We start from the raw sequence: 26969 nt of genomic DNA on the forward strand, positions 1-26969 counted from the left end.
TCCACATCTCATTTTGTCTTTATTTTAAGCAAAAATAAATGGTTGGCAGCAGGACAGTTCAGTTTCCCTGGTGTGTGGTCCTTGCCTCTGCCAGGCTGCAAACTGTCCAGCGCACAAGGTGAGCAGGGCAGTCGTTCCTCCTGCGTCCTTCCAGTAGCCTCCAGTTCTCCTTCCTACGGTTTTGTTTTTAATCTGGGTGCAACCAGGTCTGTTGCCACCTGCATGAAGAGCAGCAAAGAGAGTTCCCCACTCCCTTCAGTACAATCCAAGGTAGGGAATCACTGCAGCTGAAGCACAGAGCTGCTTGGGAGGTCTGGCAGAGGTATCCCTGCCCGTCACCTGAGGCTATGGGCTCTGGCCAGGGATGGTCACTGGGGTCTGTGGCAGTCCGTTGTTGCTCGAGAGGGCTGTGTGTCCATTAAGATGGTGCCTATCCAAGTAGCTCCTTGGTCTTCGCTGCCAGCAGCTTGTCCAGCTCTGCAGCAGTGCTGTCTGCCATTTGCTGGATCTGTGGCAACACAGTACAAGCCTAAGTCATATGTCAGAATTTAAAAGGAAAGGAGTGACTAGATCATCTCCTGAAACAAAGCCCAAAATAGTGCTGGGGCAATGATTGGCTCTTCCTGGGGGCTCCCACCAGCCTTCAGTGATTGTGCCAGTGTGGCATCAGTACAGTAAGGACATGGACAGGTCTCTGAAGAGACACACAACACAAGCCCTTGGCTGAGCTTCACAAGTGACTTGGTCAGGTCCTTCCTTAATAAAACCACCTCAGGGGAAGGCAGAGTTGGAGAGCTCATGGTGTTGGCACTAGAGAAGAGAGGGCTTATCTCACTACCTCTTGCAACCTTTCCACTATTAGAACAAACAAGGTAATAGCAGGAGCACAGCCTTAATTCACACTAGGAATTTACTCATTGAGTAACAGATCTGTTTACTTGTAAAAAGAAATCAATGGAGATTGTTAAAGCTCTGCCTAGGGATGAGGTCTCCTGGTAACATGGGATGGACATGGTGAGCATGTAAGCAGGAGGGAAATGTGCATGCACTTATGTGAGTGAGTGCAGAGAAAGGCTGGAGCACATCGGGGGGTTTGTGCACCAGTTCTACAGGATTGATTAAGATGCACTCGCTCCCAGGGTCTGAGGTATATGCTGATGACCTTTCCTTGTGATGAAAAATTTGGGCACAAGCAAGAACGAGACTTGAGAGGCTACCTCTACACATGCAGAAAACCATCTGTCTGCTCTGGGAGAGCTGCTTCCCGACAGGATTCAGTTACACTAGCATGGCCATTTTTCCTGCTTGCATGAATGCTCTGTATATCAATGTTTATTTTTGTGAGCACACAGGGAACTGTCCTGAAGCATTTGCAATGTATCTAACTTTAGCTGTTAATAAACAAACAGCTAAAAAGTAATGGCCTGCCTTCAGAGGCATCAATTCAGCAAAACGCTTAGGCTTGTGCCTGAGTTTATGCCCAAATAATTGACTTTAGTGACATCTGCTCTCAGGGAATTAAGCATGTGCTTAAGTATTTTCCTGAATTGGAGCCAAAAACTCCTAACAGAGATAATCTTGCTAGCCTTTTCATTAATAACAGTCTGGAGCAATCCTCATTAACACCAGCTGTTTTGCTATGGCCAGCACTGTGGAAATGGTGGTGAAGCTATGGACGTGGGCTGTTCCGCTCCCCAAGTTCAGCTGGTTTGTGCAACAATCCCTCACAGCACAAATGCTTTTGGGGAACATTGTTGGTTTGTTTTTTTTTTGTCCTTTGTCAGCTTACAATGGTTCATATTATAAATTTGGCTTGGAGCTTGAAGCCCCAAATCTCACACAGAAAAAAGCAAATACAACAGCCATTGCTGACTCCAAACATTCAGCTCAGGGCCACCCACTCCCCAGCTGGATTTTCAGTGCTGGAGATTTGTCAGCAAGGGCTGGGACAAATACACCACTAAGCTGTGAGATATCATGATATGGCAGAAGGAAAAATAAAAATACCTGCTTTTCTAGCAGCCAGATGGTATCTTCAGACACTTTGCTCTTGAACTTCTTTACCTGGTTGATGCTTTTGCTTCTCACCTTTCTCAGGGCTTCTTTGGACTTGTTGGTGGACTGTTTGGCAAGCTTGGCCAGGCTCTCCCTATGCTCTCTTGTTACCCTAGCAGCAAGGGGAAAGGAAAAAAAAAAAACAAAACAAAAGGAAAAACAGGGTCATGTGTAGCATGGCCAGATTTAGCTTCCAGGGGTAAATGCAGTGATCCTGTCTGCTGTGCTATCTCTATGACTAGCCCAGACAGAGCTGCCAAGCTGGGCTGTACAGGGAGACCTAGACCTACAAGCTTGCTTTGTGTAGAGGGCCTGTGCTGCAAGGGCAGAGGGACTTAACAGCTCAAGGGGTGGTTTTCCTCCTGCTTTGGTCCACCTGAGCAAATTGGCCACCTCTGCACAGCATCACCAGGGCAGCACACCCCAGCGATGCACATCTTGAGCCTAGAATGGAAAGCTCTCAGCACAGACCTAAGCTGTCACTGCAGTGCCTGAAAGTCATGCTGAAATGTTCAGACTTTCCTTTTCTCTGCTGCCAAAGTATTTGCAGGAAAGAGGGAAAATCCTGCTCCAGACCCAAGAGATGGAGCTGAGATGTGTAATACTGCAAAGCAGGGAGGAAACCTCCATGCCTTCCTGAAACTCAGTATCAGTTTATGTTCCAGCTAAAAGCAACCCGGCTTTTCCACCAAGAATATGTGAACACCCAGTTTGACAAGAGGATGATACAAGACATGTCTGGCCACAGGAGAACTTCAGCTCCACCTTCCCTCTGACATGGGGTAAGCTGCTGTTGTGGAAAGTACTCAACTTTCCATCCCAAGCTAAAAACTGCAGGTGATGAGGGAGTCTGGCCATCTGAGTAAGGCACAGGAACGGCTGATGTGTCACCCCAGCTCTGGTAGTGCTCCAGCACCTACAGCTGATCACTGTCAACATCAACTGCTGGCGCTTAACAATAATATTTTAATTATTTTCCTGGCTATTGAAGTTTCCAGATCGCCTTGGGAACGAGAAAGCTCAGCGTGCTCGCTGCGCCTCACTAGCAGGGGAGCAGCCGCCTGCTCGCAGCAGATACTTCAAAATAAACATTTCACAGAGTATTTAGAAATTGGCTGCAACAGTCTGGGTCACCGAAACACGAAGGCCAAGACTCTTCCTGCAGAGAGCTCAGGAAACGTGGAGTGAGGGCTCCCAGGGCAGGGCCTGCTCTGCCCCGGTGTGGGTGTGTTACGGGGAGGCTGGCAGGGCACGATCGGACCCTTGGCCCTCCCTGATCTCACACCCAGCCCAGCAAGGCATCCGCGTGCCAATACTGTCCCTCGGCAGCCAGGTTGCTCAGAGCAGATCTCTGCAGAGGCACTGGCCTCTTGCCAGTTATCTTTAGCTCACAGTGCAAGAGGGAACAGGCTTCCCAGAACTGGTTAGCAATTACAGGAATTTGGGATTGCTAGAAAAGCTGACAGACCTTGAGAGCAGCAGCTCAGCCCCAGTGTCCACAGTACCCCCTTGGTGCCCCTAGCCTGTCCTGCTCCCTGCTGAGGGGCAGCAAGAGGGAGATGGCCAGTGAATTTCATGTGTGGCAAGTGGTTCTTGGTTTGCACAGGCTGGAGCCTGAACTGAAAGCCTAATTAGATGTGAGCGGGGTTACTGGTGGTTTCCTCTGCATCCCAACGCCGATGCCTTTAGGGCTTCTCAAGTTCGATCTCCTCAGCCGGAGGTCCCATGGCACATGCAAAACCAGCAAAGCCGGCTCACAAACAGAGGTCTGGGTGAGGTCAGATTCTCAGGCAGCGTTTTTTGGGGGCGGGGAGTCAATCCCGACTGCTAAACTTGGAGGAGGGAGCTGAAAATCTCTCCCATCTCCTGCTGGGTGGTGAGAAGAGCCGGTCCACAGTGGGGCTGCCTCAGCTCTGGGAGCCCCAGCCTGCTGTCAGCTGCCTGCCTTCTCGCTCCCGCTCAGCCTCTGCAAGCTGTGCCGCGGCTATCTCTCGCCTGCTTGGGGCTGCCGAGCCTTTAAGGAAATGTTTTTGTTTATGCAGCACTGCCAGATTTCCTATGCTTCTTGGCACGGGGTCACAGCTTTCATGCCTCCTTGTCTGTCTTTATTAACACCAATTTCTTTTTATCACTGTGCAGCGCCGTGGAGTTTCTCAGCGGGTTTTATGTTCCAGCCAGACTGTGTGTAAATTCTCAGCAATGCTACCAGCAATGCCAGAAATGGACACTTTTTCAAGCAGATGCTGTTTCTGGTTAAGGAATCCATCAACGTGAGCCAGGCCCATGGTTTCTAAGGACAGTTGTTTAACCCTGCCCCCAAATTAGGGACTTTTAAGCTGTTCTTAGATATGTTTTCTTTTCTGTCTAGTAACCATTGTCCTTACAACTCTCTTTAAAGCCAAAATAAAAACTGTGATGTGCACATGGGGAAGGGATGCCAAAGTGGGGAACAGAGACAAGGTCCCCTCCTGTCATCCATTCTGCCCTCCCCTGCAGCTGAGGGAGCAGTAGGCTCCAATCCTGCTGCTCCCCTGGGAACGGTCCTGCACTGGCAGGACAGAGGCTGGAGACTGCCATGCCAGGGCATTCAAAATTACAAACCACCCCATGAGTAACATCTCCTCTTTTTCTGTTTCCCTCAGCAACCAGCAGTTTAAGCACTGCAGCCCTCGGATGCTCCTCTCCCAACACCCACAGCGAGCCGAGCACAGGGCACGGCTCGTCTGGAGACGTTCATGCGGGTAAGAGTAATTTCTGTATCTCAAATGCTAGGAATTTCCTGTGAACGAGAGGGATCGGTTAAAGGAAAGGAGGCTTAACTAAACACTCTGCATGCATAATTGCAGATAAACATAGGGTGCAACGTATATTGCTCAACAAAAAGCATGCAAGAGCCTTCTGACGACGAGTGATCCAGAGCAACGCAGATCAGAAACAGCTTTGGGCTTTGGATTTGTGTTTTAGCTGAATTGTTTTTTTGAGCCCTCTCTCCCCATAGTAGGTATCTTTGCATATTTCTTAAAGGGCAAAGGAAAAAACCCCAAAAAAAAAAGCAGCTCACAATGAGTCATTAAACTTTCAAATGAGTCATCTGGCTTTCAGTAAAGCATGTGTAAAAATATTACTAATTTACAAACAATATCCAGCGTAACACAATGGGTCCAAAAAAGATGAATCTAAAAATGAGGCAATACCATAAAAAGGCACAAGGTCAGGTCAAATTCGGCCACGAGATCAACCAATACAAATGTTCCCATGGCTGGGTTTCTTTTCCCCTTTTTATTTTCATTTTTTTTCCCCCTTTTTAAACCCCCAGAGAATACTTCTCATGCAAATAAATATTGCCTGTGCAGTGCTAGCAACACAAACAGGCAAATGCCTTAGGGAGCAGAGGGGATCCTAGCAGGCAGCAGAAGTAAACACAAATGAACTCAGGGTATTTTTTCCGTTAAAGCTGCAATGCACAAACTAAACTAACCCAATAAATACTGCAAAGTAAACTCCACTTTCAGATGCTCAGTTGAAACACTCTCAAGCACTGAGGCATAGCTGGACCTGCATAGGGCACAATATGATGCACGTGTGCCCGGCTGGTAAGTCAGACTGGGAAAGTATTTTTAACAACAGGTAAAGACAAATCAGGTTTCATTTCACTTGTACTGTGCCTCCTTGTGAAAGAACAATTCCTGCAGAAACAACATTGTCTCTTCATTTCTGCTTTGCTCACACATTTTGTACAGCTGCCAGAATGTTGGCAACTTCACTGCATCTGCCTGTCAGATATTCTGCCATAAATGTCTGTAGAGTTGGGAAAATGAAAACTTAGAATATTTAAATAAATCATTCAAAGATATAAATTTAATGTAACATTAATGGCAGGCCTCAAGCAGAATTAGATTGTTTCTGCCCCATCTTTGCATTAGAAGTTTGAAAAGGTTGACACTGTCTGCTTGTCTTTTTTGGTAAGTGGATGAAACTCAGACCCACTCTAGTGTGGGTGAGCAAACAGGACGGGAGGTGCCAGTAAGGGCAGACTGCAGGGAATGTCCCCAGGCCAAAATCCTCTTAAACTCGAGACTCTGAGAGCAAGGGGCCAGGAGCAGCATCCCTGACACACTAGAGCACATGGGGCAGATCTGCCCTGAGAAGATTCATTTTGGCTCTGCAGCACTGCAGAAGACAACGACAGATCGGATGCACTTGTTTAAAAAACACTGGGTTTTTAAAGATTGGGATTTGCAGTTTTGGAGTTTCCTCCCCTGCAATTCATATTCAAGGATGACCCAAGTGCCCATTAACAATCAAACCACTGTGCAGCAACCCAGGAGCCTCAGCAATTATGAAGATAATGGTGCCCTCCTCCTTCTCTGCCTCCTCTCCTGAGGAATGGGGGAAGGGCAGGGAGCATGGGGAAAAGAAAATCAGCAAATAGAATGATAATGTCATTCCCTCTCACTGACAGCAAGGGAAAGCTGTAATTAGACTTCCCTGATCAAAATGCTAGATAAAATTTCATAGAATTTCTAAAGTAAATCTAAAGCACAAGCAATACTTGGTTCATCTCTACTGAGAAGTCACCTGCTTGTAAAATACAGCACACGTGCAAGGTGTAGGGAGGCACAGGCTGTGTCTTTACCCTTTGTGGGAGTTTTTTGCAGCACCCCAGGGTGTGGGACCATGTACATCCACATCTGTGGGCCAAGCACCCACAGGTGTATTTTTTGCACCACCCAAACCAGGGCAGAGCAGCACTACAACCCTGGTTACAGGTTGTGCCAGTGCTAGCAAGCTGCCCAGCACAGTACAAGCAGAGCTGCTGGGAGGTCTTGCTCCACACAGGTCCAGCCTGGTGCCAGAGACTGAACACATGTGCACAGTGTGAGGCCACTTGGGGCACTCATTGAGGGTATCTCTCTATCTAGTTTCATCTGAAAAGAATCTCATCCACAGGCAGAGAGCCCAGCATGCTGCAGCCCAAAGCATGCTAAGCAAGGATCATCCAGATTGCTTCAAAAGTGCTCTCCTGATCACAACTGAAGCATTGAAGCAGTGGCACCTGCCCTGTCTATGAGATGCCTGGATGGGTGAGAGGATGCTCAGACCTTGGCCAGGAGCAGCCTGCTCTTCTTCCAGTCCTATACCAAAATTTCCAAGCAGCTGTCAATGACACAATGTGTATCGCATAAGAAGCAGTAGAGTTATTTTAGTCAAAGCTATTGATTTCCTCCCTCTTTCTCTCACTTCCTTTTAGCCTTCTCTGCAGCAAGGTGCTATTCACTCCTAATACTCCTGGCTCACTGCTGCATTATTGCTGCTCTGCACTGGTGTAATTCAAACAATTTACAGCAGGACAGCAAGGAATCAGCCCTTGAATTAAGGCAATACAGCTGTCTCGTGAAGTGCTGCAGCCAGCCAGACCCAAGTTTCCTCTGAAGAGAGAACAATAGGATCAACAGTTGGATGCCAAAATGTGGTGACTTACTGCTCAGGCACTTAGAAGAGCTTCCACCAGACACTTCTAGGGGCTCAGATTTTTTTTCTGAAGCTGAAATACAGCTCTCTGGAAAGCAGCTGCATCACAACATAACAGCAGTCGTGCATGCTCACCCTCTGAAGGGCTCTTACTGCAACCTGTAGCTTATCTTGCATGATGATGAACTCGGGCAGCCATCAATACTCACTTAGGAACTGGCACCCGAATTATTGTCCCATCCACTTCTGGGTTCAGGTTCATGCCGCTGTCCCTTATAGCCTTCGTAGCTGCAGCTGTGCTCTGTAAAACAGATCAAAAGGTAAAGGGAATTAGGAAATAATCATTCCCATATGCCAGAACTCTGTCAATAGTTGGCAATCCATCTCCACAGAACATGGAAACATTTACTTCTGTTACCAGTAAGATCAGGAAGTTACATTGGTGCAGAGAGCTTTGATCAAACCGAATGGGAAACTACGGCTGCGCTCGGTATCGGGGTAGGGGGGCACGAAGGGGGGCAGAGGGGAAGGGAAGCAACAACAAAAGAAAACTGTTTGGCTTCTTTGAAACTATTTGAATGGTTTGAGGCAACGCAGAGTGAAACCGCAATAAATTCCCAAGGCATAGCCTGACTGTGGCGAAGGAGATGAAAGATTCTGAGCATTTGAAAATTCCAGTTGAATGTTTCCCACTAGAAATCACACAATGCCAATTTAGAAACGTTAACTAACTTAACCACTTCATCACTGCAGCCTAACCACATTACATCAGGGCAGCAGCAGCTGACTGGGAAAGACTGCCTGTGCCCAGCTCTGTGTTTATTTTACAGCTTATTACTTAGGATTAACTTCTGCAAATTGCCCCACCGCTGGCTGACACTCTGCTTGCTTAAAAGCTGGGGTGCACAGGTTTGCCTGGTAAGTGCAAAGTGATTAAGCAGATTCCTTCCCCATTCCAGGGCACCTCTGCAGTGTCAGCCTTTATGGGTAAACGGGAGTTATGCTGGGGCTGCTGCAGTGCTCTGCCAGGTTGCTTTGGTCTTGACATTGACAGTAACAAGAACGAATGAGTCTGTATTCTTGTGGCACTTGCGTGGCACGTCCTACAAGGTGCCTTGCTATTTCTGAGACTCTTTCTCATTGTAACTCCAGCTCCAGGCTGCTGCAGTAAAGCTGTATTTATGGAATTCAGCCTTTGTCAGCTGAGGCACATAACTAAAGCTCTGCGTATTTGTTTAGGTCTCCAACTCGTGACATCCCTGAAGGAAATGAATGCTCTGCTAGGGCTTTGTAAAACATCACTGCTGTCCTCTAGAACACAAGGGCAGAGAAAATGTAACCAAGATGATCTCAGCACATGAGGAATGTAAATACGTTATTCTATGGACAGTGCTTGCTCTGGAGGAAGGAAATGCTCAGTAAAAGCTGTGTTGTTTAGCTGTGTTGGAGGAGAGAGAGGAAGGGGAAAAACATTGCAATATTGCCCCCATGCTCTTGCAGCCCATGAAATAAATATCTGTGCTTAACAGGCATAGTGTTCTTTGGATTTATAACACTCTGGCAAACAGTATTTTGCCCTACAAGTTGTTTTTTATGATTATTTTCTTTCCCAGATTCTTCAGGCATTTTTATTTGCTTTTCAGTGCCATGAAGTACTGACTATATCCTGTAAATAATGACATCAAGTTAAATGTGTGTGTAATGGCTTGAAAGAGTTCCATCTATCCATGGAAGAGTTATGGTATAAAATGACTGCATTGAAGGAAATAGTTCTAGCTCGAGTTCAAATGAAAAATGGCTCTTTGGCTTAGAAAGCAAGTGTAGGCAATGCTTTATAGAGTGATCTTTAATTTGTCACATGCCCATTTCTCAGCCTGAGCTCCTGCTAGGACATGAGCTAAGTCATGAAGTGACTTCTCAGGTCCTCTCAGCTCCAGCACTACGAGAGACCTCGGTGCACATATTGATGAGAGGCCTCCATTCTTCAAAACCATTACACATGCTGGGTGCACTTTAAGAAACACTTAGGCATCAAGTGCCTTACACTGACCTCCTCTGAGACTTTGCTGACTTAATTAATTGGGGAAAGCCTTTGCAAAATAAATAGAGATAAGCTTTGGCAAACCTCCAGACCTGGAGCGGGATGAATAGCTAACCTTGCACTCATTACTGCTCCTCTCTGCCTGGCTCTGGCTGCGTGAGTCTGCTGCAGGGGACCACCACTGCTTGATCCTGAGGTGGGGATGAGATTTGCTGCCTCATTTAGGAGCAAGTCTAACTAAGGCTCCAGCAGAAAATCAAGGGAATTCGGTTCAAGATACCAAATTTGGGTTGTGATCTGTAGGTGCTGCCAAGGGAGGAGTTCACTAGCTTAGTGAGCTCAGCCTGGTCCAGTCAGGCCTTGTGACAGCACTGAGCATGGGCCCAGCTAATTCCTACCAGGAGGCTTTGCAGAAACTTGTGGACCACATCAGCAGCTTCTTCCATGAGCTCTCAGTCACCAGCCCTGGTGATAAGTAAACAAGTTTTAGAGAGGCCTGATGGTATTCCCAGCAAAAATAGAGACTATTCCAACTACATTTCTTGTTCTGTGCACGGCGGAAGTGAAATGACACAACTACAATGGGGCAGATGCAGCATTGCTTCCAAATGTCACCCAGGTGAAACAAAGGAGACTGTGTGTGCACTCAAGACTCCCAAGTGCCATGAAAGCAGAGGAAATGGGAACAGCTGGCTGAGCACTACTCATCCAGGCACATAGCCTACAACATGCTCAGTGCCACTTTACAGCCATGCCTTTGCAGATTCAACTGTGGGGAAAACCAGTCCCCAGAGCAAACCCCCCCGGTTGTGGTATTTATTGGATATGACCCTGAGAGCAATCAAAGCCTATTGCCTGACCCTGTGCTGCTGCAGGTGAGATGCTCTCTGCACCAGGCAGGGCTGGAGAGTCACTCACCCTGAGCAGTCATCAGCAAAACACCACTTCTGTTTTGTGTCAGTCACAAAGTGACACACAGCCTGGCCCCAGCTCTCAGCACTGCCAGGCTTGAGTGACTTTGTCTGAAAGTTCCTTTGCTCAGCATCAACCTGTTTGCTCCCATGGTAATTGCCTCCTCTTGCTGTCAGCAACGCGTCCTTACCTCTGGAAAATTGGTCATGTTCACTATAATGAGCTGCGGTGACTTCTGCGAGATCTGCCCCAGCTGGTTCAGTGGAAACTTCCCTTCTTGTGTCACCACAGTTATGTGATCAAGGGCCCCTGAAAAGAACCAAACACCAGGGAGTTTCAGTACCACAGAGCGGTGCACAACACTGCCGCAGAAAAACGCGGACGCAGTGTGCCACTTCCCCCCCTGCTACACAAAACAGAGATGTTACAAAAGAAACAAAACCATGTTTATTCAGACCTCAGGTGCTGTTTGTGTTCAGGCACCCCCCGTGGCATTTGCCAACTAAATATTTCAATGCTCCTCTAAGGCACAAAATCCATGAGAACAAAACTTGTTTGTTTTTGTTACCGGAATAGGAAAACTACTAAGCAGGATTGTGAAGAATTAAAAGGAAACAGTTAGCTTTTAATTCTTAGAACCTCAAGAAAATCACAAAGTTGTGACAAAAATCAAGATCACTGTTGTCTTTAACTTAGCAGTGTGCTCTTAAACTCTTCTTTTTTTTTCTTTTTCCTTCCCCTCCCCCCCCCAGGTCCCAAGAGGAGGTGTTGTACTCTGCCTAATTTAAAGTATTCAGTTTCTCCCTGAGCTGCCCTTAATCTGCTTTCTGGTTTCTGCTGCAAAATGTTAACAGGCCAAAAGACACGTGGGACGAGAGGTACTTTATCAGTGCAATTAAAAAAAATACCTATGGTTAAAATAAATAGTTAAGAGGCTGAGCTATGCTTTCCAGCTCCATTAAAGGCTGAAGTGCCCCTGCCAGATCTGTGGTGGTGAATGATTCAAATTTGGTCATTGTTTAATGTTAGATTTTACCCCTGAAACCTGACGCTACTCACAAATACGTACGTTCAGAGTGTTATAGTAACTGTAGCTTAGTCAAATATATTCACATCTCTTCTTAAAACACAAAATTCAGTAAGTGAGCAAGGCTTATAAAGGTCACTAACCACAAAGATGCAGCAGGAGGGGGGAAAAAAAAGTTTGTATATGCCAGACAGCAGCCTGATGGCAATTTCCAAAAGGCTAATTTAATGGCAATTGGATTTTTCCTGCCCTACTGCACCATTAGCTGACAACCTGCTTCTTCATCACATCTGCAAACAGTTCAGTTAGACACTTTTGACATCTCCCACTTACAAAAGCTATTTCCAGGAAGCTATTAACAAAAATGGATTCTTCCTGGTCAAGCTCAAGGTGAAGGAAGCCTTGAGTTGGGGATGTCAAGGTTGTAGTAATTGGGTGTTCAGTGAATAACTCCGTTACTAGGACTGGTTGTCTTTATTTACAGGCAACAGAACAATATACAAGAACATTACCAACCTGGTGAAGTTCTAACACTGAGATTTCTGCTGAAATCTTCTTTCAGAGCTTCCACCACTGCCTGCATGTCTTCATTGGTTTCCTCCAAATTGATAATATCCTCAACTAGGGCAGCATTGACATTTATTTTGGCTTGACTCTGCCCTTTACCTTTAGCTGTAGATTACATAGAATATTAATTTATGTTTCTGACAACAGTTAGTTGTTGCATTAGAAAGTACAAAGAAGACATTAGCCCCACCCTGCTGAGTCTAAGATAAGACAAGGTCACTGTATTTTCTAATGAGTAAACAGCCCAGCACTCAAGCACATAAGCCAAAACACATCTGCAGGTCATACTGGGTCTGCTGACCCCAGCCCGGACTGTGCAAGTGGTACCTACAGCCCCAGCACAGCAGCAGCTCCAAGTGTTACCTCTCCTATGGGCAGAGTTAAGAATTCCTGGGTACTGCAACACCATCCAGAGCTGTGCCCAGCCTAAAATAGGTCAATACCAATACAGGAGATAAAAGAAGAATTTCTGGCAACACATAGAAATGGCCAGCCACTGTTACCTTTTTTGGTTGCTAGCTGTCTGGTCAGCAGCACCTGATGAACACACTGCCTGCAGCCATCCAGGAGCAGGGCTGAGCAGCCTGCAGGAGCCTGTGGCAGCCCTCGTGTCATTGCAAATGGGGAACGATAAAGCAGCAGAGGCAGATGACGAAAACATCGTAGTGCCATAGCCATCCTTTACAGTTCCTCTCTACCTCACCTGGAAAAGAGAAAAGGCAGGTGGTCCACTCAGCATGCTATGAGGAAACAGATTCAGGTATTAGCTGCACCTATCAATGCAAAGTGACAGCTCAGCAGTGTAGGCAGTGAGTCTGGGCATGCTGCAGTGACCAAGGGGAAGTGGCCCAGTGGCAGCCAGCTTGTACCCATGTTACCTGTGTGGCCTTTGCACACTTGTCCAGAGGGGCACAGCTATGTAGTGCAAAACCTGCGTTTGCCAAGCAGGCACAGCTGTCGAAGTATCTGGTATTTGCCCTTCATCTGAAGCAGATGAAGCAGAAACTTTCATTTCTGTTACATGAGGTTTGAGCCCCCAACCTCGCCAATAGCCCTCGTATTTTCAGGGTTTATTTCAGCCTGGGACACTCGGGGCTCCGAGGTGTTACTACAGCTGCGGCTCTGCTGTGCTTATAGCTGCAGAAAGACAAACGGAAAGCTCGGTCCCATGAGCCAAGGGCACGGTGGCTGATGGCTGTGGGGGCCGGGAAGCTGCCGCTGCCGTCTACCGGCGGGATCGGCCTCCCCCTGCTCCCCGCCACTCCAATGATGGCCCCGGGGGCACCCACAAGCGGTACTCGGTTACGACGGACACTCGCCCCCTGCTCCCTGAGCCCGGTGGGAGGACACCGCCGCGATCGCGATCCCGATCCCGATCCCCGGAGCCCGGCCGGCCCCTCCCGCCACGTGCGCTAGGCCCACCCCCACGAGCCCCGCCCCTTCCATGATCCCGCGTCGGAATGAGACTCCGCCCTTCGCTAGCCCCACCCCCCCCACCCCCATCGTCTCCCTCTTGAGCCTCAGGACATGCTAGCCCAGCCCCGCATGTGCTGCTCCGCCCGCGCCCCCTCTCGATGCCCCACGGAGGGATGGGCTGCTCCGCCCATCGGCCCGTACTGGGCCGTGTCGTGGACCGGGAACCGGTGAAAGGGAGGGGAAGGGCAGGTATCCGCTGCTTCGCTCACCGTCGCGCAGCCCCCGGTGTTCCTTCAACGTCATCAGGCCGCGCCGCGCCGGTACGTCACAACGCGGCGCCAAGGGCGGGGCGAGGCCTGCGCGACGAAGGAGCGGCCGCGGCCTGCGCGGTTCAGCGGTGTCATGGTGAGTGTGGCCTCGGCCCAGCCCAGCCCCTTCCCCCGGCCTGAGTCCCCCACACCTATCCACTCTTACTGGTGTCCTCTGCAGAGCCATGGAGCCGGGGCGCCAGACGCTGCCTCTGGAGAACGCCTCCATCTTGTCCGAGGGCGCGCTGCAGGACGGGCACCGCCTCTGGATCGGCAACCTCGACCCCAAGATCACCGAGTGAGTGACGTTGTACACGGCACCGCACTTCCCGGTGCTCCCCGGTACCGCCATCAGCTGCCCCGCCTCCCCTGCTTCCTTCGCGACGCCGCCTTCCTCCCGTCACCCGTCTCCAGCCGCGGTACCGGCCCACCGCCACAGTTCCCGCATCGTCTGGCCGTGCTCCCCTTGCATCAGCAGCGCAGCACTGATAGACAAGGCCGCATCTCCCTTCCCCTGTGTTTCCCCGTAGCAACCACTGCCCTACCCTGACCCTCCCTAGCTCTAGCAGCCCCCGTGGCCCCGGTGTTATGTTCCAGCGTTGGCCACCCTTCGGCCCTCGGTGCTGGGGGCTCTCCAGGGGGTTAGACGGGTGACAGTTTGGGGAACCCCCGGTGGTGGTGCCCTCAGTACCACAATAGCACATCTAGTTCTTGTCTCTACCCCACAGTGAGGTGTGACAGTTGCCCACTCCAGGAAACTTGCCATCTGGTCTCAACTCCAGTGGCACTGGGTGAGCAGCCTCTTGTCTGCAGCCCGGCAATGGGTGGCATGAGGGGTGTGGGTGTGTGTATGTGTGGGGTATGTATGTGGGGGCCTCTCCAGGACTGCACTGGCCTCACAGATCAAGGGGCTTAGAGGCAGGCACCTAACTGCTGCACACAGCAGTGTTCTGAGCTCAGGTTGGAAGCCCAGAGATTGGAGACATTCTTTTTTTTCTAGACTAGAGATTTGTTAGAATTTTAGGCTTGAGACTTTCAGGGTCACCAAAAGCTTTGTTTTGTCATCTTTCTAAGGTGTTAGCAGTGGGGTGTAGGTTGAACAGAGGAGAGTTACTCACTTGAGTAACCATGTAGTAACAAGACAGGGCTTGGCGTGACTGGCTGCCTATGGTGGCCAAGTGCAAAAATCAAACACCTGTATTTGTGTTTCTTGTCTTCTCCAGACTACAGATAATTACCTTCTGTGCAAACATAATAAATTGTGAAGGAAATAGGTCTTGCTGTCCAATATTTGGATAGTGTGATGAGAAATCAGTGGGTTCTATAAAAAGCCACAAACTGAAACAATTTGGGGTTTATTTACTTCCAAGAAAGAAGCGTTTTTTTATTTAGGTACTGGACATGGCTGTCATGGCATAGGGTTTTTTCCTCCTTTTTGTGTGTGTGCAGCTGCTAGGTTTTAGTCTAAATGTGGTTCATCTTAACAGCAGTTTTCTAATAGCCTCTAAATGGAATCATTAATGCATTATGCCTTTCAGCCATTCAGCTTTGGGTGGTTTCTGCATTAGTTACCATTTTTATCCCACAGCCATATTACTCTGCTTAATCCATATTGACTGACCATGTGAAATCAGAGAGTTCTTGAGCATGTTGTTTGCTGGGCCCTTAAAGATTCAGGAAACTGGGTTAGTGTGAGGACAGGAGTGTTTGTAAATGCATCCACTTCCTGGGGTGATTGTTGGTGGTGTTTTTGAAGACCCTTTCAGTCTAGGTTGTTCCTCTGAATCTAGGCCAAACAAGTAATAGCTTTATAGGGCAAAATGTGCTTTTCATAGCATGAGTGAAATGAGTTTTGCAGGTTTCAGTCAGCATGGGCAGGCTATTCCTATTCCAATAATCTATTGCAGCTGCATGAATTCACCAGTCTGGATGTGGGTCTTGGGTACCAGGGCAGCTTTGCTGTTGGAGACTGTCCATAGCAGTGTCACAGCTGTAGGCAAGGGGCTTCATTCCCCAGCATCATCAAACCCAGTGCTTCTGTGCTACTAAGTGTTTAAAGCTGGCCCAGGAATGACAGTGCTTGTTGCTTATTTCAAGCTTTATAATTCTATGTCTTGCTTTATGTTTGGCTTTAAAGATGCCTATTATCTCCTACAAATCATATTGCAATCTCCATTTCCTTGTGAATGAATGAAAGAAGAGGAAATCCTTTTTAACACTTTCTCAGTGTAGAGACAAAGAGTGTGGTTGTGTCAGGTCAGTAAGGTTCTATAGATCATCTCAACCCCTACTTTCTCTTCCTAAGAGTTTGCATCTCTGCTCATAGTTGCTCATCTGAATGATCCCAGTTGAGGCTGCTAATCACATGACCTGGAAACAAAAACAGCTGTTTCTTCATTTGCTGCTTTTATCTGACTTTTTAAAAGCTTGCCTCTGCAATCTCCATTAGAGATAACGTGTGAGATGTAGACAAAGTAAAGTTGAGTTATTAGCAGGGTTGATAACTGGTTATGACCTTTTTTTGAGCAGAAATGTGTTCAGAAAGTCTTGAATTAATCCAGGAATTCCATTTGGCGAGCAACCTGTAGCTGCAATCGAGTGCTGGGGAGTTAATGGGCAGTGTACACACTGGAGCATAAGATGCAGTGATAGGGATTCATAAATGTAGAGTTGCCCTCAAATTGCAGCCTGCAAGTTGATGACTTAAGAGGTTATTGCACATGTTGAGTAACTGTGACTCAAATGGGAATCTCAAAGCATCTTGAACATACCCTGTGAACTGGGGTATGGTGGGCCTTCTGGAAGGGCATTCCTCCTTATCAGTAGTTTGTTTGGATGACTTCTTATATCTGGTATCCTTAGAGGATTGTTCTGCCAGTGGAAGAAGGTGATGGGAGTCTGAGTGTATTCTTAGCAGCTGAAAGGAAGCATATTGGCACCACAGGACTCTGCAGTTGTTCATGGCATAGGATACTCTTCACCAGGCACTTCTGATGCTGACTGATCCCTACCACAGAAATGCATGAAATGAGCAGCAGATAATTGGCTCTGGGTTTGGTATCACTGAGCGAGGAAGCTATGGAGTTCCCTCACCATCAGCATGAGCAGAGCCTGGTGCTTCCTCTGTCTTCCATTGCACAGTAGGGCAGGACATGTGCTGTGGCACAACTGTTTGTTCACATTACCTCTCAGTGCTCCTGTACTGGGGAGAAAACCCCATCCTTTGGTTATGTCACCCATGTGGCAAACAGGGTAGGGCTATCTGCTCTGCCCATCTGTTTGTAAAGCCTTCTGCAACTTGTCAACGTTTTGGACAGGCACAGATTCTCTTTGCAGCTCTCCAGTTCCACATCCAGATTACCTGCTTCCCAGTAGCCTTTGAGTGACCATTCATTTTCCACAGGTACGAGGGAGTGAACGTTCAGCTTCCTTGTTCTGATGCTTGTCTGCGATCCCATCTTGATGAGTCTCACCTACAAAACAATGTGTGCAAGAGTTGTTGTTACAGACTCCTACTGACTCCCAGTGGGGCAGAATTCTTCTCAGTAATAGGTTTTGCATGTGGCCCGGTCCCTCCGCAGTATCCTTGGGACAGCATTGTTCAGAGGAAGCCTTGCCTGTGTTTGAATAGCGCTCGGAGTGCCAGGAGGAAGAGTGGAGGAAAAGGAAATGGGGGAGCTGCTGGTTTGTCTTGCATTCACATCAGATGACAGGAAGTGGAAACTGAGGTTGGCTGCGGTGATCTGCGCAGCACGGTGGGGCCACATCTGTGTGAATAACTCCCAAGCTTTGGCTAACCCCAGGCGTTGCCATAGTAAAGCTTTGTGCGTGTTCTCACTTTGGGGTGTTTCCCGTGACAGGTCTTCCTTCAGTACTGAAGTCCTCTTGGCTTAGAGAGCTACTTGTGGAGTTACTGTTCATGCCCTCACTGCATTAACAATCACAAATCATAATCACAGCCTGCCACTTCTTGTTACACTAGACTTCAGTTCTGAGCTTTTCCACGGAGAGTGGGTGACCTGCAGTTGGAGAAATTGCATGGGTGGCTGGACAGTGGCATCTGCATCATGTGTGATCTGAAGATTCTGGTCAAATAGATGATGTAGGTTGCTTTTAGACTCTCCTTTTAAAGGAACAACTACTGCTTTGCTGCTCAGAAATTACTATGTGAATGCAGAGGCTCTCAGAAAAGAGACCCACAAAGATTCCTTTGAGCAGGGCAGCTGCAGGGTTTTGTTGCTCCTAACAGAAAGCAAAGAGTTATCACTGCCTTTCCAACACCTCTGTAACTGCCAACAGGGGTTACAGAATGGTTTCTGGTGGTAATTCTCTAGGGTAGTGTTAAAATTGCAAGTGCTTCTTGCTGCAATGTGTTTACAGAAACAAACCTGAGGTGGGTTTATATCTTTTGGAGGCTTTTGAAGTTCAATGTGTGGGCTGTTGTATACTTCGTGTGTCTCCACAGATAGGGGTTTTACTTGCACATCTGTGACCTGCTTGTGGCTAGCTTGAGGTGCAGTGGTGAAAACTGGCCACTGTGTAACCAGTTCCTTTTTTTCCTCCTGCTCTTGCTTTTCTATCTCCTTTGCCTTCTGAGCAGAAACTGAGGGTTGGTAGGCTTCTTGGAAGACCATGTGCTTCATCTGTGTTCTGGAAGCTTTCCATAATCAATTACAATGTGTTTATGCCCCTGGGAGGTAACTTGGCCCTTCTGCACTGCTCCTCTGAACACTTGCTGCACCTTCACCTCTTTAAAAGTGCATATCCTGAATGTCCACCGTGACCCATCCTGTGGGATGACTCACGTTCCTGGAACTTTCTTGCTCCTGAAGCTTAACAAAGGGCTAAAGCCCTTTTCAAACATCCTATCAGGCTTTATTAGGAAAAATGTTGTCTGCTTTTCCTATTGGACTGTCCTTCAAGCTGCCTGGTGTGTTTGACTGTCTTGAACCATTCTGACCATTCACGCCTGGTTTCTTCCAGTGCCTGGTGCTCTGTTTACACCTCAGGTTAGCCTGGAAGGCTTTCAGAGCACTGAGTGTTACCTTGCAAGCTGAAAACTTGCCTTAGACCCTGTGACTTGCTAACAACTACTTTGCAGCCTGTCTTGAGTAAGGCTCCCTTACTAAACCCCTTGACAATGTTTAAGTGTTAGAGATGGGGTCAGGCAGTGAAACAGGAACAGGTGTCACTTTCCTCTAGGTCAGCTAGTCTTGCTAAACACTTTGATCCCAGGGAACCACAAAAAGCTGGGAAGAACTTTGAGGATTAGATGTGGCCTGTACAACAAATGTGCTCCTTATTTTAAGTTGCTCAGTGCACTAGATACTAAGCAGACAGATTTACACTGGCTTTCCCAGTTTTATTGGAAACAGCACCCTCCCCACTGGATGGCAGGAAGATAATTGGCTGAATAAGTGTCTGACTTTCATGTGTATGTCACTGAAGAACTGTCTGAGCCAGAAGTGTTGGCAGATTTGGCCTGGATGATCCTGAGGTCTGTCTGGTGCTTTTTTCTTTCTTTTTTTTTTTTCCCTTGCTGTCAATTCCTGGTTGCAGCTTGTTCTGCTTTATTCTTCTTTCTGCTTTCCCAGCTCTGCCAGGCCTGGGGGACAGTGAGTGCATCTTTGTAGGATCATAGAATTGTAGAAGGGTCCAGGTTTGAAGGCACCTCCAAGGGCCATCTAGCCCAAGCCCCTCTGCAGTAAGCAGGGGCACCCTCAACTAGATCAGGCTGCCCAGAGCCTGGTGTAGCTCTGGGCACCATGTGGCTACGACCTTGCCAGTGCACTGATAGTGCTTGGCACAGGGAAGAGATAGGACTAATAGTGATTGTTCAGAGGGAGCAATACAGGGGATGGAACTGCTGGTGCACACCTTGGGGCTGGGGGATGTGAGACATGATATTTATACTTGAAAGTAGGTGTGAGTTAGAGGAGACAAAGCCCTCCCAGACAGTGCATTTTTGGACATTTGCAATTGTCCCAGAGCTGACTGCTGATAGATATTCTGCACACTGGCAGAGCTGGGAGGGAAGGTTTTTGCTTAGAGCAGTGGCTGATAGTGCTGCTGGGAGCTGTAGATGCTGAAAGGCTGCTGTACAGGGCACCCACCCCTGAGGGTGTTTGGAAATAGGTGTATGGCACAACTGAACTGCTTGTGCACTGAATGTGAAGTGTGTGTGTGTTTTGGGAGTACCTCTATCTCCTCACTTTCAAAGTGGTGAAAGGTGTCATGTCTTCTCTCCTCTTTAGATACCACCTTCTCAAACTCCTTCAGAAGTTTGGCAAAGTGAAACAATTTGACTTTCTCTTTCACAAGTCTGGTGCTCTGGAGGGGCAGCCCAGGGGTTACTGTTTTGTGAACTTTGAAACCAAGCAGGTATGTTACTTTTTGTCTAAAATTCTGATTTCGATGACTGCCTTCTTCCCCTGTCTTTTTTTTCTGTTAATGTAAATCTAGAACAGGAAGGCATAAATTAAATGCCTCCTCTACACAAACTCACAGACTCTTAACAGCTCCACTTTGTGACTGCTCCTGGAAGTAGCAATAGTGATTTCCTCTCTCCTCTCCTGTCTTTTCCTGAGTCCTGCTTTCTAATGCTAATCAGAATGGGTTAGTTCTTCAGTTCACTGTTCTAGTGAGCTTGTGGAGTCATACCATGGAAATGCTGTGATCAGCCTGCTAGACCAACTGAAAACAAGACCTGTTCTGAAGTCCTCCTAGTCTTTCTTTTATCTTGATGAAGGCACAAACACCAATGCATGTTACACTGCCAGATGTACAGCTTGACACATCTGCAGCATCCCAGGGTCAGCTGTTCTAGGCTGTCCATTTGGGGGGTTAGCTCTTACTATAAATGAATATTTCAATTCATGCTCACCTGCAACATTGGGATTGTAGTTACTTTGTCATAATTCTGCTAGAATTGTTTAGAAGTTAGGAAGAACACTATCTTTGGAGATTGCTTGTGGTTTTATGACCTCATCATCCTGCTATACAGTTGCCTGTAAGGATATCAGAAGAGCCCTGGTACGATTCATTAGCTGTGGAAAATTATTCATTGGAAGGTGGAACAGCATTGCAACCTAAATCTTCAACTGCTGTGAATCAAATTTGATGGGAATATCCCCAAACTGAGATTCCCCCACTGAGTTTAGAGCTGAACCACGTGGATAATGGCTCCAGTGCACACAAGCAGGATCTGGGATAAGTTGAGAGGGGTTAATGAACCACATGTAATTGCTGTAACAAGCCACAGTATTTTCTGGAGAAACTCCTGTAGCAGAGACCTGCCTCAGAATGCTGCTCTAGTGGCCTTTCTGGTATTTTCAAAACTCCTGATCATTTTCCTCATTTCCTCCCCCAAAACAAACAAAAGAATAAACCAATAAAGCTGATAAAATTCTGGTTACTCGGATGTTGAAGTCTTCCAGAGATGCTCGTGGACTGGGATACAATGGGATGAACTTTCTTGGCTGCCAGTGAGCTGTACTTAGGGAAGACTGAATAACAAAGAAAGGCTCTCCACATCTGAGCTGGTTTTGACTAAAGAGATGGTTTGTTTACTGAACTCTCTTCCTGTGCAGGAAGCAGAGAAGGCAATCCAGTGTCTCAATGGGAAGCTGGCCCTTTCCAAGAAGCTGGTGGTGCGATGGGCACACGCACAAGTCAAGGTGAGCTGCTGCTTGTGGAGGAATTGCTTAGAACTTGCAAAGTGGGAAACTTAATAGTAAGGAACAATTCTTATCAAAACTGTCTTAGCCTGGCATGATAATTTCAGTCTGTTCTGGGGAAATGCTATTAAGTCTGCCTTGTCTCTTGTCTACCTAAGCTGTGCTGGATTAGCTGTAAGAATAGGCCATTTAACCTGATGTTCTTTGTAAGAGAGTTTCCAATCAGAGCACTGTGAACTGATTACTTCTATAAATGTCCATGATATAACTTTTCCCAAAGTTATGAGTGATTGGCTGAGAGTTTGACTCCTTCCCTTTGTGGTTTTGCTCCCTTTTTGGATAGGAGATGCATGGAAATTCCCAATTACCAAGTACTTTGTTCCACTTCTGAAAGCACTTAAGTGGCAACAGCTCTAATTACATCTGACTTTAAACCAATATATTTCCTATCTTAGCTCTGTATCCTTTTATTGCTTGGTATGTTGCATAAAGCATCAGGTTTTTCATGTTAACTTAGTCAGTACCTTCTGGAACATTCTTGTTTCAGTATTTTGAAATTCTCATTGTGTTTCTCCTGCAGTTATTTACAGTCTGGTATTTGATAAAGCAGTTTATTTTGCATGACTTTCTTTGCAGAGAAATGAATTTGAGGGGAGGCAAAGGGAGACCTGCCTGTTGCTGTCTTCCTCTGGGTAGTTTGCTTCTAGCCTTTGTGATTATCCTACGAGCAGCTTTTGACCCTTTCTTTTATCAGTTATACTAGTGCATCTGTTTTGGATGCTGACAAAACCCAAACAGGTATCTCTGTTAAAGGAGATCATGTTGTTCTAATTAGTGGCTTCAAGGGCTCCAGGCTCTTGTCAGCACATCCAGGCTTGGCCAAATCCAGCCTCCATTTTCTTTAGCTGTGTAGCTACTGGAGTGCCACGTGCTTCCGGATGCCTGGAGAGTGATCAGGCCATAAAAGGAGTTTCAGCCAGAGGAGTGAGTGTCTGCTCAGTTGGGATTGCAGTGGGTAGCTGAGTGCATGGCTGTCCAGGGCATGGTGAAGAACATGCATAAATAATCAGTCCAATTTGCATGGCATTTTCAAATCTGCAAATGGGAAGATTTAACAGCATAGATCTCTGGCTTACTGTAACAAGTGTTTATTTTAGACAATGCCAGCACCATGCTAAGTAGCTTTAAGATGAGTGGCCAAAGCTCACCAGACACTGTCAGTCTGAGCAGCCCTGCTGAAAAAGAAACCTGACCCTGTGCCAAGCGAAATAAGGAAGCCGAGCGCTGCAAATAGTTCAGGAGGCCTGCTGCCCACAGAGATGACAGACTGATGGCAAAGGAGGTGCTTCCTAATTGGGCTCTTTCTCTTTTTTTTCTTTTTTTCCCTTTTCTCCCAGCATTGCACAGTTCCATGCAGTTGTGTACTTGGGTTACCTTCTAACTCTGCACAAAGTGTTATAGCACCGTAATTATCTCCAAATTTACCATCTTTTCTTCATGAGGTTTAAGGATCATAGAATAGTTTGGGTTGGAAAGGACCTCCAAAGGTCATCTAGTCCAACCCCCCTACAGTGAGCAGGGACATCCTCCATTAGGTCAGGTTGCTGTTGAGATTGACCTTGAGTATCTTCAAGGATGGTGAAACCCTGGAATGGGTTGTCCAGGGAGGTGGTCGAGGCCCCGTCCCTGGGGGTGTTTAAGAGCAGGCTGGATGAGGCTCTGGCCAGCCTGATCTAGTGTGGGGTGTCCCTGCCCATGGCAGGGGGGTTGGAACTAGCTGATCCTTGTGGTCCCTTCCAACCCTGAATGATACTATGATGGGACCTCAGCTACCTCCTTGGGCAACCTGTTGCAGTAAGTGTTTAGTATCAGAGTTTATGTTCCACGTTGGTACTAAACAAATACTGTGGTTGGGATTTGTTTCAGTGCTTGGCCACTAAAATCATTCCTAGCAAAAGCTTCACAAAATCTGAGGTAATGATAATCCAATTTTAAAGCACATCTGTGGGAAAAAGTTTGTAATTACAGTGGACTTCAATCCTTGGTGTCTTGTTTACAGAGATATGATCACAATAAAAATGAGAAGATCCTTCCAATTAGTCTGGAGCCATCTTCCAGCACGGAGCCACCCCAGTCTAACCTAAGGTAGGTGATGGAGTGGGTGAGGAGTGATCAAACTGTGGAAGTGGCAGGGAACAAAATTCTGATTTAGGAAAGATCTGGAATTGCTGGTGTTACCTTTGTGTTAAAAATCTGACGTGGGAGAAAAGCTGTTTTCAGAAGGGCAATGTGCTGCTAAGTAACTTATTTGGTATGGGACACTTCAGACTTAAAGTTCACTTTTTAACATGTGAAGCTGCTAGGGCAATATGAAAGAAAAGAGGTGGGGAGAGGAATTGGGAATTAGTGTTCCATCTGCTCTGGCCAGAACGTGCTTTGCACTTCTTCATATGAATTTTCATTGAGAGGCTTTGTACTGTGCTAATTCGATTAAGCAAAATACTTGGGAGCAAGAATTTCTACCATAGTGGCAAAAGATTAAAACAAAATCACAGCCAGTACTTCACAGGGAACTAAATTATTAATTTTTTTCTGCCAGCTGATAGGTCTTCTCTGTGGGATGTGGCTAAACTCTCCAACCTCTCAGTTTACCTAAAGCACGTAGTGCTGCTTAACTAATTCAGTTCAGTTGAAAGGGTGCGTGATTTTTTTCCTCTGTGGTCTGTCAGTGGAACCCTGCAAGGAACCAGGACTGGGGATAATGAATTTTACTACAGATAAAATGAGCTTGGGATTCAGAAGGAACACGCAAGGAAGTAATGAGCAGAGTCATACAGACACTGGGCTATGTCAGTGGCATGGAAGAGTTGTTTTAGTGGGGATGGGTGCTGCGAGAAAATACAGCAGAGAAGAGAACGTTCCTTGGTCCATACCCAATAGAGGGTTGTGAATAACAAAAGGAATTTGGGGTGTAACCTAGGATAGCTTCTCCCTTTGGGATAAACCCTGCTAATGCTGAAATAATGTTTCTTCCTGACCTAATTAGAGTCTGGGGTTTTCCCATCCCAAGCGGTCTTGTAGCTGGGAGGAAGTCTGGCTTTCATTTCTCTGCTGTTTCCAGCAGCCTCATCTGAGCTGTGCTCTGCTGCACATGCTCAGACCTCTTTCAATGACATCATTTTACATGAAGTAGGAAGCCTTCTTGTGTTCCTTGTCTCTCTCAGTATCCTCAAGAAAGTGCTGAGTAGGTGCAAGGACTATTATTTTGTGGTGCAACAACATAGCTCTGAGGAGCTGGGGTTTGAAATGAAATCATGTGGGCTTTAAGCAATAGATTCCTGCTCGTGCACGCAGCACTGGCGGCTGCCTGGCCCCTCCTCGTGTGACTGAGTATTCGCATGTCAACAAAACCCTCTGGATTGCTGCAGTCAGATTCCATGCTGAGATCAAGCTCAATTTCTCTTCTGCTTCTCCTCTTTCCAGTGTCAGTGCAAAGATAAAGGCCATTGAAGCCAAGCTGAAAATGATGGCAGAAAACCCAGACGCCGAATACCCTGCAGCACCCGTTTATTCTTACTTCAAACCACCAGATAAGAAAAGGACTACTCCTTATTCCAGAGCTGCCTGGAAATCTAGAAGATGATGCTTATGAATGGATAATGGTAGCAAGAAACACTGCTTTGTACACCTGGAGTCCTCCAATGCTTTTGTACTTTGTAGAGTGAGAAGGATGCTGCCACCTGAGCAGAACGCTGCTGCGTGGAGCACGGTGGTTTGCGACACCTTAGGTGGTCTGCTGAACACTCCTCTCTGCCAGTACAGCTCGCAGCTGAGCGCTGTTCAGAAAAGTAGGTTCCCTTCAAAGCCTCTGATGAACACGCAGACAACCTCTCGTTAGTGTGCATTCATTAGCAAGATTAGAAACAGTAACCAGTCTGTGGAGTAAAGCACATCCAAAAATACTCAATTTAACTGATTACTTTTTAAAGTATTTTTGAACTAAAAAGTATTCAGATTCCTGTTTTTAATGGAGGGGAAGCACTTGGTTTTGATTAACATTCTGTAGTCACCATGGAAAACTTTTTCATTTCAATAAACCTCATTTTAAATAGATTTTGCAACACTTTTAGTAACTGTGCATGCAATGCTTCATATGCACCGAAGCAAACTTCTTTTGCATTTCCATTTGCAAGCTTTAAAGTATTACTTCATGATGTGATAACCTCGAGATGACAACACAGCACGGGTATTTTTTGGTGTCATTTAGGCTGTAGGTGTGTGCCTCTGTGGAGGAGTTAGTGTATTTACACACCACTGAGGTCTGGTGCCCTGAGGTCTCTGCCCTAAGCTCCAGAGCGCAGCCGTGGCATATCTCGTGTTTGCGTTCCGTAATCCCCTGCAGTGGCAGCTCCTCAGAAACCAGATGTGACAGCGTGAGAATAACACTGCAGCCTCTGAGGCATCTGTCAAGCACATGACCTCAGCATTTGCCCACCAGCCAGTCCAACTTCTGGTTTTCACTGACTGGTAAAGGTGGTCAGTTGTCCCTTGGTGTAAAGTGTTTGTGGTTAAATGGTTCTGCTGCATGCTGAGGATCATCTGTGCAGGGTGCTTAGTTTACAGGTCTGAGGGGTAGCCTTTTGCTTAAATGCTTTGATCTGCAGCACATTCTTCTCCCTAAACATTTTCTGCAAAATTGAAATCTTAGGGAAAAGCCTTGTCTGGCAGCAGTCCTCCTGAGTGCACACAGTGCTGTGGCTGCATGTGCACGGGGGCTGTTGGAGAACATGTGTGCTCAGGGGCTGATTTTTTCCCCCCCCCCCACTGTGTGTGCTCTTTTGCCCTGGTAGTGGTGAACCTTCACCATGTCGCTTGAGTTGCTTCCCCAAGCTAGTTAACAGTGGTCTCCAACAACAGGAGGAAAATAAGCCCCTGGTTTCTGTACACAGGCCTTGCTCACTGGCATAGCAAAGTAAGGTTTGTATTCCTACAACGATGCACCTACCTCTGAGCAGAGCCTGCTTCCTGCCTCTGAACCACGCATCTGGAGCAGAGCTGTGCACGTCTGATGGAGGGATTGTTAAAAGCCTGAACTGTTCAAAACTGGGCCTTGTGCTGTTAAATATTTGCTTTCTAGTTTTTGGGTACCTGGTTTAAGAGAAAAGTAGTGTCTTTGGGAGCTTGTACCCTGTGAATGTCAATAACACCCGTTTACATTCCTCTGCAAACAGCTGTGTTTTGTTCTTGCGTGGTCTAATGTCTGTAGTTCTCTGCATCCGTGTGTTATTTTGAACACCAATCAATTCTGTTCCCATTAGGGTTTAGAAAATACCTAGGTTCAGATCAGGTATGTGGTTGTCTTCCTGTCAGAAACATACTTTAAATACATATTTATTTGTATTTAAATACAATGTGTTGAAATTCTTACGGCTCCAAATAAACATTTAAAATGCATGTTTTCCTCCAGGAAAGTGAGGGTGGTGAGCAGGAAGTGA

General features: G+C 46.9%; 2 protein-coding genes across 4 annotated transcripts; one reads left to right on the plus strand and one right to left on the minus strand.

Moving 5' to 3' along the window:
- MRRF (mitochondrial ribosome recycling factor) lies at positions 1 to 13812 on the minus strand. Of its 3 annotated transcripts, XR_010989506.1 has the most exons (8): positions 13760 to 13812; positions 12578 to 12777; positions 12024 to 12179; positions 10671 to 10789; positions 7737 to 7828; positions 2008 to 2167; positions 340 to 508; positions 1 to 218 (listed from the first exon to the last, which is right to left on the minus strand). XR_010989506.1 is itself a non-coding variant. In XM_068155810.1 (7 exons), exons 2-7 carry the CDS (start codon positions 12750 to 12752, stop codon positions 431 to 433), a joined length of 780 nt encoding a protein of 259 aa, XP_068011911.1. In that variant the 5' UTR covers positions 12753 to 12777; positions 13760 to 13812; the 3' UTR covers positions 1 to 430. The 3 variants fall into 3 exon arrangements, 2 of the variants coding, with proteins under 2 accessions (XP_068011911.1, XP_068011912.1); XM_068155810.1 differs by having other exon boundaries at positions 1 to 508; XM_068155811.1 differs by lacking the exon at positions 13760 to 13812 and adding an exon at positions 13692 to 13710 and having other exon boundaries at positions 1 to 508.
- On the plus strand, positions 13787 to 25940 carry RBM18 (RNA binding motif protein 18). The gene is made up of 6 exons (XM_068155812.1): positions 13787 to 13895; positions 13980 to 14096; positions 20053 to 20179; positions 21388 to 21474; positions 23534 to 23619; positions 24958 to 25940. Exons 2-6 carry the CDS (start codon positions 13984 to 13986, stop codon positions 25115 to 25117), a joined length of 573 nt encoding a protein of 190 aa, XP_068011913.1. The 5' UTR covers positions 13787 to 13895; positions 13980 to 13983; the 3' UTR covers positions 25118 to 25940.
- The last annotated feature ends 1029 nt before the right edge of the window (positions 25941 to 26969 follow it).

The sequence above is a fragment of the Melanerpes formicivorus genome, unplaced genomic scaffold (assembly GCF_026170545.1).
Source record: "Melanerpes formicivorus ecotype bairdi unplaced genomic scaffold, bMelFor1.0.p_v2 SCAF_33, whole genome shotgun sequence".
Lineage (NCBI taxonomy): Eukaryota > Metazoa > Chordata > Aves > Piciformes > Picidae > Melanerpes > Melanerpes formicivorus.